At 38.2% G+C, this 12,404-nt stretch overlaps 1 protein-coding gene across 8 annotated transcripts in view; it reads left to right on the forward strand.

The window, feature by feature from the left end:
• LOC117290362 (neurogenic locus notch homolog protein 1-like) overlaps positions 1–12,404 on the forward strand; it is an 89,365-nt gene that overhangs the window by 21,330 nt on the left and 55,631 nt on the right. For 4 of the 8 annotated variants that reach the window (XM_033771713.1, XM_033771714.1, XM_033771716.1 and 1 more), the window contains 7 exons: positions 582–704; positions 1,563–1,688; positions 2,943–3,056; positions 4,688–4,807; positions 5,338–5,451; positions 7,832–7,954; positions 11,611–11,727. In XM_033771713.1, coding sequence (XP_033627604.1) covers positions 582–704; positions 1,563–1,688; positions 2,943–3,056; positions 4,688–4,807; positions 5,338–5,451; positions 7,832–7,954; positions 11,611–11,727 — 837 coding nt within the window. The remainder of the gene's footprint in view (positions 1–581; positions 705–1,562; positions 1,689–2,942; positions 3,057–4,687; positions 4,808–5,337; positions 5,452–7,831; positions 7,955–11,610; positions 11,728–12,404) is intronic. The other 4 variants (XM_033771715.1, XM_033771719.1, XM_033771720.1 and 1 more) reach the window with 4 other exon arrangements.

Genomic DNA, 12,404 nt, shown 5'->3' on the forward strand with positions numbered 1-12,404 from the left:
CACACGTGCGTCGTGGGCAGAGCCTACTGGATCGGTCTATTCCATGGAGCTACTTAAAAGCACTAGACACTATATTGGTATACTCAAAATAATTGTTAGCATAAAAACTTACTTGGCAACGGGCAATGTAGAGCTGTTTATAGTATAATACATTGTGAGAAATGGCTCCCTCTGAAGTAACATAGTTTTTGAGAAAGAGATAATTTCTCACTGAAATATTATAAGACTTCAGGCTTGAAGCCTTTTATTATGCATCTGATGAAAGCACACAAATTTGTGCAATAGGGTTTTTTTTCTTTCATAATATTCTCTCGGAGTATAGTTAATACTTACAAGTCATCTGGACACCAATATCTCAAAGTTCTGTACTGTTAATATTTGTGTAGCATGATTTGTGACATTCAATTGCATGCTGCGTTTTTGTTATTAGTTTACTGTGAACCCTTGTTCAATCAATCCTTGCAACAGCGTACAAGGTGGATTTACTGTACATGCTTTAGAGCTTTTGCTACTTTTTGTTGTGTAGACGTTAGCTGCGGCTATTTTGTTATTGTAGTATGCTTGCTTCTTTTCTTTGATAGTTACTACACATCCTTGTGATGTGGCTTCAACCTGTAATGGCGGAACATGCTTTAGATCAGGATCGGGAAATGGCTACACTTGTGCATCATGTCCAAACGGCCAATCAGGCACCAACTGTGAAAGTAAGTGTAGCAGCAGCTTGAAGTTCCCAAATGTTTTCCCGTTCAAGACCAGCGCCCAATTTCATACAGAGCCGCTTAAAGGAACATTACAGAATTGGTTTTGCTTAAAAAACAGTTGCTGGCAGTGTACACACTTCATGTAATCCACCATATACATAAACTGACAAACCTGTAGAAGTTTGAGATCAATCCGCCATCTAGGTCACGAGAAAATAGTGAAAAAACAATTACACATTATTTTTGCATGACATCGATAGAAGAAAAAAAAATGAATAAACGATAAACTTCAAACGCGAAATTAGATTATTTATTTCTCACCAAATGACATTCCAGTTATAAATATTTCAAGGGATGTTTTCTACTAACATCATCATTAGACCATGTAAGTTTGATGTAAATCTGTCTCCACGATTTTGTGTCTTACCAATTCTGTGACGTTCCTTTAAGCAGAGAATCATGCTTAACATCTTCCTACTTAGCAAAATAAGCGGGATACCAGCCACAAATTGTGCATGTGATGTGATGCATTGGCTGGTACCTTATTCTGGTAAGCATATTCTTGTTCGGGCTCATAGGAAAATTACATAATTGGTAAGTAAAAACTTGTCTAAGGTCACAGACCTTGCATGCGGTGTTTTTTTAATTAGTTTGCTGTGAACCCTGGTTCAAGCAATCCTTGCAGAAGCGCATGTGATATTACATGCTAGAGCATTTGCTGTTTATAGCATTACTTAGCTCGATGAGTTTATTTACGATACATACAGTACATGTACATGCTAGTCTTTTGCTATTTGGTTTGTAGACATTAGCCGACTGCCATTTTGTTATTGTAGTATGCATGCTTCTTTTCTTTGATAGTTACTACACATCCTTGTGATGTTGGCTCAACAACCTGTAATGGGGGACAGTGCTTTAGATCAGAGGGCACAGCAAATGGATACACTTGTGTATGTCCGAGTGATCGAAGAGGCACCAATTGTGAACGTAAGCGTAGCAGCTTGTAGTTTTTCCTCCCCAAATGTTTTCTGGTTTGGGATCTGTTCCTCAATGTACTGTACTGTGCCAGATGTGTTTACATTTTTGGAACGAGTCCTTTAAAGGCAGTGGACACTATTGGTAATTACTCAAAATAATTATTAGCATAAAACCTTACTTGGTAATGAGTAATGGGGAGAGGTTGATAGTATAAAACATTGTGAGAAACGGCTCCCTCTGAAGTGGAATAGTTTTCGAGAAAGAAGTATTTTTCCACGAATTTGATTTTGAGACCTCAAGTTTAGAACTTGAGGTCTTGAAATCAACCATCTAAAGGCACACAACTTCGTGTGACAAGGGTGTTTTTCTGTCATTATTATCTCGCAACTTCGACGACCAATTGAGCTCAAATTTTGACAGGTTTCTTATTTCATCTGTTCATGCTTTTGTTGAGATACACCAAGTGAGAAGACTGGTCTTTGACAATTACCAATAGTGTCCACTGTCTTTAAAGACATGGTTACTATTGGTAATTGTCAAATTCCACAAATAGTCTTCTCAGTTGGTGTATCTCAACATATGTATAAAATAACATACCTGTGAAAATTTGAGCTCAATTGGTAGTCGGAAGTTGCGAGATAACTTTGAAAGAAAAAACACCCTTGTCACACGAAGTTGTGTGCTTTACGATGCTTGATTTCAATACCTCAAATTCTAAATCTGAGGTCTCGAAATCAAATTCGTGGAAAATTACTTCTTTCTCGAAAACTACGTTACTTCAGATGGAGCCGTTTCTCACAATGTTTTATACTATCAACAGCTCTCCATTACTTGTAACCAAGTAAGGTTTTATGCTAAAAATTATTTTGAGTAATTACCAATAGTATCCACTGCCTTTAATGCAAGATGACATGTTTATTCCTCGCCTTGACTAACGGCAACATTTTCACTATTTAAACACACCGTTTTGTCCACAATACTGAATACTGAAATTTCCAAGGTTCCTTAAAATTTCAATCAGCCTTTTATTCACAGAGGAGTTTAGTTAACACATACAGTTGTAAATTACCTAATACCATGATTTGAAAATGCTGTACCATTATGTCTAGTTATCATTTCTCTCTGTTGCATGATTTGTCAACCCCTGCAACACAATTTTACCTTGTTACATTTGTTGTGTGTAGTTCGATGTTATTATTAGTTATCATTTGTTCCTGTTGCATAATTTGTGACATTTGTTTGCATGTTGTTTTTTGTTATTAGTTGTGAACCCTTGTTCAAGCAATCCTTGCAACACTGGAGCATGTCAGGTATCAGGCAACACATACACATGTCTCTGTCCCAGTACACATACTGGAACCAACTGCCAAACACAAGGTAAAAATGGAACTACATGTAAAGTCGATTACTTAAAGACCCTGGACACTATTGCTCAAAATAATTTTTAGCATAAAACCTTACTTGGTGACGAGTAATGGGGAGAGGTTGATAGTATAAAACATTGCGAGAAACGGCTCCCTCTGAAGTGACATAACTTTCAAAAACGAAGTAATTTTCCACAAATTTGATTTCGAGACCTCAGATTTAGAATTTGAAGTCTTGAAATCAACCATCTAAAAGCACACAACTTCGCGTGACAAGGTTGTTCATTAATATCTCGCAGCTTCGATGACAGATTGAGCTAAAATTTTCACAGGTTTGTTATTTTAAACTCCAATTGGAGTATTTAGGAGGTTGCGAGAAACAATCAACTAAGAGCAAGTTCGAGTGTGCACAATGGTTTAACTAAAGGTTGACCATTTGCACTCATACCCCGGCTGGTCAGCCATGGGTTGACTACTGTGGTCGACCGTTTGGAACCAGCCTCGAGCCCGTGTTTTTTTCACTGGTCCCAACAGCATGTTCCATTCTAACATTTGTAAAGCGCAGAGGGGAGCCAGTGACACTATAGCGAAAAGGTGGAAGGTTGACTAGACTTCCAAATGAGTGGTTCGAGGGAGTGCGTCACTGCACATGTACGTTGCTGGTCAGTAGTCAACAACGGGTCGATTATTTGTGCCCACTCAAACTTGCTTTTAGCCATGCATTTTTCAATCAACTTAACAAAAGATTAACATGTATAGAGCAGTCCTCTCTCTCTCTGAACAGACTCAAATGAACTCGGGAGTTGAGTTTTAAACTATCGTTTGTGATACCAGTGGGTTGAAAACCTTATTTTGTTTTGTTATCTTCAGCTTTCTGAAAAGTTATATTGGGTGTCGTGGCCGAGCGGTTAAAGGCAGTGGACACTATTGGTAATTGTCAAAGACTAGCCTTCAAAGTTGGTGTATCTCAACATAAGCATAAAATATCAAACCTGTGAAAATTTGAGCTCAATCGGTCATCGAACTTGCGAGATAATAATGAAAGAAAAAAACACCCTTGTCACACGAAGTTGTGTGCGTTTAGATGGTTGATTTCGAGACCTCAAGTTCTAAATCTGAGGTCTCGAAATCAAAATTCGTGGAAAATTACTTCTTTCCCGAAAACTATGGCACTTCAGAGTGAGCCGTTTCTCACAATGTTTTATACCATCAACCTCTCCCCATTACTCGTCACCAAGAAAGGTTTAACTCTAAAAATTATTTTGAGTATTATTACCAATAGTGTCCACTGCCTTTAAGAGCGCCGGATTTAAGCTCTGGTTTTTGATTAGCAGAGTGTGGGTTCGAATCCCAGTTCTGACACTTGTCTCCTTGAGCAAGACACTTAACCATAAGCTTCTCGGGGATAAACTGATAAAGAATACTCTTTTGGTTTTACCCATAAACTCTTTGTGTGTTAGCACGGTATACTCGATACTTTACAGAGTTCTGTGGAAAAAAACAAAACATGAGTATAATACAGTGTTAACACACATCAGTGTATATGGTTAATACCAAAATGAATATTCCCTTTTTTGTGTTATTGTAGAACCATTCTGTTTTCTAGCAGGATTGTATTAATAAGATTGTATGCTTTTATTTCAGTTTCAACCAACCCTTGTTCGCCCAACCCGTGCAACACTGGAACATGTCAACCACTGTCAAGCACCACATACCGATGTTTCTGCCCGAGTACACATATTGGAAACAACTGCGAAACACAAGGTAAAAATGCATCTTTGTTAATAACTCAAACCATCCTTAAAGGAATGTTACAGAATTGGTAAGAAACAAAAATCGTGAAGATCACAGATTTACATAAAACTTACACGGTCTTACGATGATGAAAGTAGAAAACATCCCTTGAAATATTTCTGTCTGAAATGTCATATTTTGAGGAGAAGTAAATAATCTAACTTCGCGTTTGGAGTTTATCGCTCAGTTAGCGTTTTATTCATTTTTATTTTGGCATCGATGCAATGCAAAATTTGTAATCGGTTTTTCACTATGCTCTCGTGACCCAGATGGACGATCGATCTCAAACTTCTACAGGTTTGTCAGTTTATGTGTATGGTGGATTACATAAAGTGCCTACACTGCCAGCAGATGTTTTGTTAGCAAAAACGAATTTTGTAATGTTCCTTTAAGTTATCTGATGACATGCATGTCATAGCACCATTGTTTTTAATTTCAATGTCATTTGTTTTTGTAGCATGTTTGTGACATTTGTTTGCATGTTGTTTTTTCGTTATTAGTTGTTGTGAACCCTTGTTCAAGTAATCCATGCAACACTGGGACTTGTCAGGTATCAGGAAACATATACACATGTCTCTGCCCCAGTACACATACTGGAACCAACTGCCAACAAGGTAAACATTTATCTTTGTTGATAAATTAAACCATCTGTAAGTTACATCTGATGACACAGGGAACCATTATACTGTATTTGCTTTTTTAGCATGTGACGTTTGTTTGCATGATGTGTTTTATATTAGTTGCTCTGAGCCAATTGTTCAAGCAATCCTTGCAACAGTGGAGCTTTTGAATTAACTACAGGCTGAAGTTGACCAAGATGTATGATTTTAAAACATAGCAACAACTGACACTCGAAACCCCAGTGAAACACATATATTGTATTTAAGCCATTGGGTCCTTTCGGTACAGAAAAAAACAAAAAAAATTCACAGATTTACAAATAATTTACAGGGTTTACAGAAGGTAATGGTGAAAGACTTCTCTTGAAATATTAGTCCATGAAATGCTTTACTTTTTGAGAAAACGGTAAAACAATAAAAATTCTCGTTAGCGAGAATTACGGATTTATTTTAAACACATGTCATGACACGGCGAAACGCGCGGAAACAAGAGTGGGTTTTCCCGTTTTTTTCTCCCGACTCCGATGACCGATTGAGCCTAAATTTTCACAGGTTTGTTGATTTATATATAAGTTGTGATACACGAAGTGTGGGACTTGGACAATACTGTTTACCGAAAGTGTATAATGGCTCTAAAGGCAGTGGACACTATTGGTAATTGTCAAAGACTAGTCTTCACAGTTTGTGTATCTCAACATATGCATAAAATAACAAACCTGTGAAAATTTGAGCTCAATCTGTCATCGAACTTGCGAGATAATAATGAAAGAAAAAAAAACACCATTGTCACACCAAGTTGTGTGCATATAGATGGTTGATTTTGCGACCTCAAGTTATAAATCTGAGGTCTCGAAATCAAATTCATGGAAAATTACTTCTTTCTCAAAACTATGACATTTTCTCCCGCCTATCTAAAAAAAAAGAATAAAACAAATTGATAATTTCTAAGAGAAGTCATGCCTGTTTTACTGAAAGCACTCACTGTTTGTAGCTGTCCATGGAATCTTAATGCTTGACTGAATCTAAACATCTGAGTACAAGTAGCAAAGGGTATAAAAAAGCTTAAATGCTTTACTTTACATATTTGCCATGTTTGTTTTGTCAAGTATTCAATGGACAGCTTGCAAAATGACAGAACTCCTCTTAGGAATTATCAATTTCTTTCATTCATTTTTTCTAATAATTATAACAATAACCCGTTTTTATATAGCGCTTTTCACACCCGGAGGGCGTCCCAAAGCGCTTCACATTATTACCCCTGGTCACTGGGCCTTAATTCACTCCTTAACCCTCTAGTCCCTGCACCGCCCGAGTTTGCCGAAATGATTTTTCAAGATTCTTGCAGTAAATTACTGGAATCATAGTTCAACATTTACCAATGCTGATTATTTATAAATAAATGCACAATTTTTTACCCTTTCGGTGATATTTGTATAAGTCCTTATGGGGGGGGGGGGGCACACAATAAACCCCCTCGTTAATCGCCTACGGTAGTATTTGTGGCGATTATTTGTGTATAATGATAAAATGGACAAAATAGCTTTTCAAGGCGTTTATCTGGCTGAGTGCTGATTATTTGCGAAGAAGTTACTTTTCGACAATATCACCATAAATGATAAATACCGTTTCCTTTGTGTTTACTAATGATCGTTTTGTTGGGTAAGCGCTAAAATTATTTCATCATCATTAGCTTCGACAAGTCAACTGTGAAGGGATGAATCAATAATGATCTATACAAAACTAGATGGATTCACCAATGCGTAGACATACCAATGACTATCTAGTTTTATTTTGATGTTTCTTTTTATTCTACAAACAAAAGCTATAGCGAGGTTTCCTCCTACCACATAATACAGTGTATCGCTTTAGGTGGCCAGGCGGTCCAGTGGCCAGGCGGTCCAGTGGCTAAATGGTTAAACCATCTCAGCTCCCTGGGGAGTATACAGCCTCGTGCAACAAATGAGCTACTCGGCTAAATCAATTACAAGAACCATCTCTGCCCTCACAGGTACCCATTTACCACTGGGTGGAGAGAAGCAATTATAGTTAAGTGTCTTGCTCAGGGACACAAGTGTCACGACCGGGATTCGAACCCACACACTCTGCTGAACAGAAGCACCAGAGTTTGATTTCAGTGTTCTTATCCACTCGGCCACGACACCCTCTTGAGCAGGACAGAGTGCTTGTTACAAATTTGCTTTACTGAACATCTGAGTGTCATTTGTTTATTTTGTAAAACAACACCAATCCGGTTCAACTACTTTTTGACTCGCCCTGTATACATGCTATAGAGCTTTTGCTAGTTGTGTTTGGTTGTAGACGTTAGCTGCGGCTATTTTGTTATTGTAGTATGCTTGCTTCTTTTCTTTGATAGTTACTGCACATCCTTGTGATGTGGCTTCAACCTGTAATGGGGGAACATGCTTTAGATCAGGATCCGGAACTGGCTACACTTGTGTATCATGTCCAAATGGCCAATCAGGCACCAACTGTGAAAGTAAGTGGGGGCATAGCTATTTTCATGACTCCATTTTTAACCAATCAGATTAGAGGATTCTAGAGGTATTTAAATGTTTTTATATAACACCCAAGCAGATCCTTGCCATTTGATTGGAGGATTGTCCGTCACGTGATAGCAAATAAAAGTACCATTGCACGCTGAGTCACTCGCCGTGCTTTTTCGTTCCATCCGAAAAGTACCATTGCACGCTGGCACGCTGCCAGCGTGCAATGGTACTTTTCGGATGGAACGAAAAAGCTGAGTCAAAACATCACTGCGTGCGCGTGTCTTTGGTAACGCAGCAGGTGTTACTGCAAGAAGGCATAGTAAAATTACTAGCATTCGGCTTCTACAGCCTGTAATGGCGGAACATGCTTTAGATCAGACGGGACATCAAATGGATACACTTGTGTATGCCCTAATGGGCAATCAGGCACTAACTGTGAAGTGTGTAAGTGTAACTTGCTCGTACTTAAAGCCATTATACACTTTCGGTAAACAGTATTGTCCAAGTCCCACACTTCGTGTATCACAACTTATATATAAAAAAACAATCCTGTGGAAATTTAGGCTCAATCGGACATCGGAGTCGGGAGAAAATAACGGGAAAACCCACTCTTGTTTTCGCGCGTTTCGCCGTGTCATGTGTTTCAACTAAATCCGGAATTCTCGCTATAGAAGAATTGGTATTGTTTTAATGTTTTCTCAAAAAGTAAAGCATTTCATGGAACAATAATATTTCAAGAGAAGTCTTTCACCATTACCTTCTGTAAACCCTGTAAATTATTTGTAAATCTGTGAACTTTTTTTTTTTTTTCTGTACCGAAAGGGTCCAATGGCTTTAAGAGGTTTTTACTTGTTATGCAATTTAGGCATGGTTTTAAGATAATGAAAACCAAAAAATAGTATACAAATGGGGTGACGGGTCTTTATCTTCAGCTGCGCCATGCATCTGGAACTCCTCTTCGACAACAAAAATCCTCTCCACAAAATTCATATTTCTTCTCAAAACTTATCTTACATGTATGTGTCTGTTTTTCTTTGTTTTGTTTTGTTTTGCCTTTGTTTTTTGTACTGCGCCTTGAACACCCAGCAGGGTGGGTGTATGCGCATTACATGTCTTACTATTATTAATATTTAGGTAAAGCATAGAGCATTAGAATTGAGTATAACAGGCCTGGAATTTTATCTTTCATAGGGCAAGGCCATTTTCATTTTAAAAAGGGCACTTCCTTCGCAAAATCGTTAAGTCAAAGGGAAACTTTTGTAGGGTCACCAAGGCCAAGAGCAGGGCAACTGAGGTCATGGCCTCTAGGGCACCGTGAAATTCCAGGCCTGGTTTAGACCTTTACCATAGAGTTATATATAAGAACTAGAGGGCGCACTGGCTTATATACGCGCCCCGGCATGCGCGCAGGTGGCCATTTTCTAAGTTGAACAAACGGGCATTGCTTAGCGTGTGTTTGTGCGGCCATTTTGTAAGTTGACAAAACAGCATCGCGTTAGCGTTCAATAAACACAAACTCCAATGTGTACTTCGTATTCAACGCGCGTACATAATGGCGGGCGTGTCTCGTTGTGGTCCCGTCGCGTTTGTGCCAGAAGCATCACCAGTGCGCCCTCTAGTTCTTATATATAACTCTATGCCTTTATCACGCTGTCACCATCTTGGTCATGTTCCCTGTTTCCAATAACAGTAATGAATGCTAACATTCATTGCACATGGCACCAGACTATTTTTGCGTCCAGCCTCAGTTTGGTGACAAATGAGTTGGAATGGAGTAAAATCAAGATGGCCACACCGTGATGAAGGTCTGTAGAATTGAAATCTTACTAACAACTTGAAAAACGCAAGCATAATAAGAGCTAAAAGTAATTAGCGTAAACTGCATGTCTTCCTTTGTGCTTTTAGTCTCAAATCCTTGCTCCCCGCATCCCTGCAATACTGGTGTATGTACGCCGGCTGGCACTGGATACACATGTCAGTGTCCTAGTGGACGGACTGGAGCCAACTGTGAAATAACATGTAAGTACAGGGCTGGAGCCTTGCGTAGAACTTTTCGCTGTTTGCTCCAAATATTTAGTAGTTTTTAAAAACACCGGACATTTTTGGTTATTGTCAAAGACCAGTCTTCTCAATTGGTGTAAAGTCAACATATGAATAAAATAACAAACCTGTGAAAAATTTGAGCTCAATTGGTCATCGAAGTTGCGAGATAATGATGAAAGAAAAAAAAACCTGTTCACACGAAGTTGTGTGCTTTCAGATGCTTGATTTCGAGACGCCTTGAAATCAGGTTCGTTGAAATTTACTTCTTTCTCAAAAACCTTGTACTTCAGAGAGACATTTCTCACAATGTTTTATACTATCAACCTGTTCCCATTACTCGCTACCAAGTAAGGTTTTATGCTAATAATTATTTTGAGTAATTACCAATAGTGTCCACTGCCTTTAAAGATGCTATGTGTGTTTTTTGGCCGATGTGACCCCAAAATTTTGATTTAAAACTCAATAGGTATTTTGATGGGGGCGAGAAAGTAACAAGCTTTCATTTGAGCCATTGCTCGAAAAAGTTCGCCAATTATTAGTAGCAGTGAAATTAAGTGCTCAAAATTAGTTTTTGTCGGGATCCCGACAATAATAATATATCACGTGGCCAATTCTTATGTGTTTTATAAGAAACGTTTTAAATTTTTGTCATGGTTCCTGACCATTAAAAGTAAAAGTAAATCTTTTTTGTTAGAGCAAGTGATACTCTTTGAAATACCATTCACTCAAAAAAATCTATTTTTTAATGTTTGGGGCCACAAATCTGACATAGCATCTTCAAGGCCATTTCACGCAGGGTAACTCTTACAGGCAACTTGGAGGCAACCAACTGTATTGTACGCATAATGCTTCGGCAGCACAAGAGATATCCTTCTAGTTGTACATACTCACTATCCACAGAAAAAATGAGAAAAGTGAAATATGAATGAATGTTATCATATTTTGCGGTGACACTAAGCTTGGGCGATATCGATTTATTTTATTCACGATATATCGCCGACAATATATCGCGATATTCGATATAATCGTGATTAATTACATTTGACATCATCAGTCTTCAAACTCCAAATGAAAGTTGTAGAAGAGACGGCCATAGCATAAGAGAGGTGTTCTAATGACCTATTTTTCTGGTTTTACTCCAAACCTATTGGGTGCAAGATGTGTCAGCTAGGAAATACATCGTGATATTGCGATATTTAATCGATATTGCGATATATTGCGATATGTAGATATTTCGATTAAAGCCAAGTCGATCTGATATCGCAATCGTTTGCAAATTAATATCGCGATATTCGATAATATCGTAATATCGCCCAAGCTTAGGTGACACCATGTTTGTATCTACTTGCTAGGTAGATTATGTTATTTTAAGAATTGTCTTGCTTTTTATTCTACTAATCTACTGGTTGTTAACCCCTTGTCCTCGCGTCACACAAGCAAAAAATTACTTTGCACAGTTATTTTATAATTTCAAATAATGCTTACAAAATCCACAAAAGGCTTACCTTTTTAGCAGCGGCCAAGTTTGCAGTTGTTTGTTTGCTTTAATGTCTGTCCACATGGTACTTTATTTGAACTTTGTTGCATGACTGTTTTGTTGTAGTGACCCCATGCTCACCAGACCCCTGTAATAATCTGGGTATGTGCGAGCCAACGTCAGGCTCTACATACAGATGCAATTGTCCGTCCACACACACTGGAAACAACTGCGAAATACCACGTAAGATTATTAAAGTGACACATTGCCTTGGATCGGGCGAGTTGGTCTACAGGCTGTCTTAAAAGAAAATAACTGCACTTTTGAAATGGCTGCCGAATAAAATATATGTTATTCTGGGGGAAAAGGTTTGGATGTATTGATAGCTTATGGACTCAACTTTCACATGACATCAAAAAGTCTGAAAATAATTCATGCTGGGTGAGCACTGCTCACGTTTGTAAAGGGTAATGAAATTAGGCTGCGAAGGAATTAGCCTTCCTATTTGTGAGAGGTAAGTCCTTTGGAGCTCACTAGATTCACTCCAAGATGTAGGCTACTTAATCTTCAGTGAACAGTGCTCACCCAAGCATGAATTATTTCCAAACTTTTTGGTGTCGTTTGAAAGTTACCCCCCAGAATTAGATATTTTTTATTCGGCAGTCATCATGGTCATTTCAACAGTATAGTTTTTTTTTTTTAGACACACGCTATATGAAAAGCATTTGAAACCGTTTGTTATAAAATACATATGGTTAGAAAGATGTTTTAAAAGAGTATAATGATTAACACAAATTGAAATTGCATGGTTTTCCTTCTCAACGACGTGAACTAACACGGCACTCCAATTTGTGGGGTCAATTCTTTGTACTCCACGAAATGGCCATCCATAGTTCGCAAGGTAAAAGGAAAACCATGCA

Source organism: Asterias rubens, chromosome 5 (assembly GCF_902459465.1).
Source record: "Asterias rubens chromosome 5, eAstRub1.3, whole genome shotgun sequence".
NCBI classification, from domain to species: domain Eukaryota; kingdom Metazoa; phylum Echinodermata; class Asteroidea; order Forcipulatida; family Asteriidae; genus Asterias; species Asterias rubens.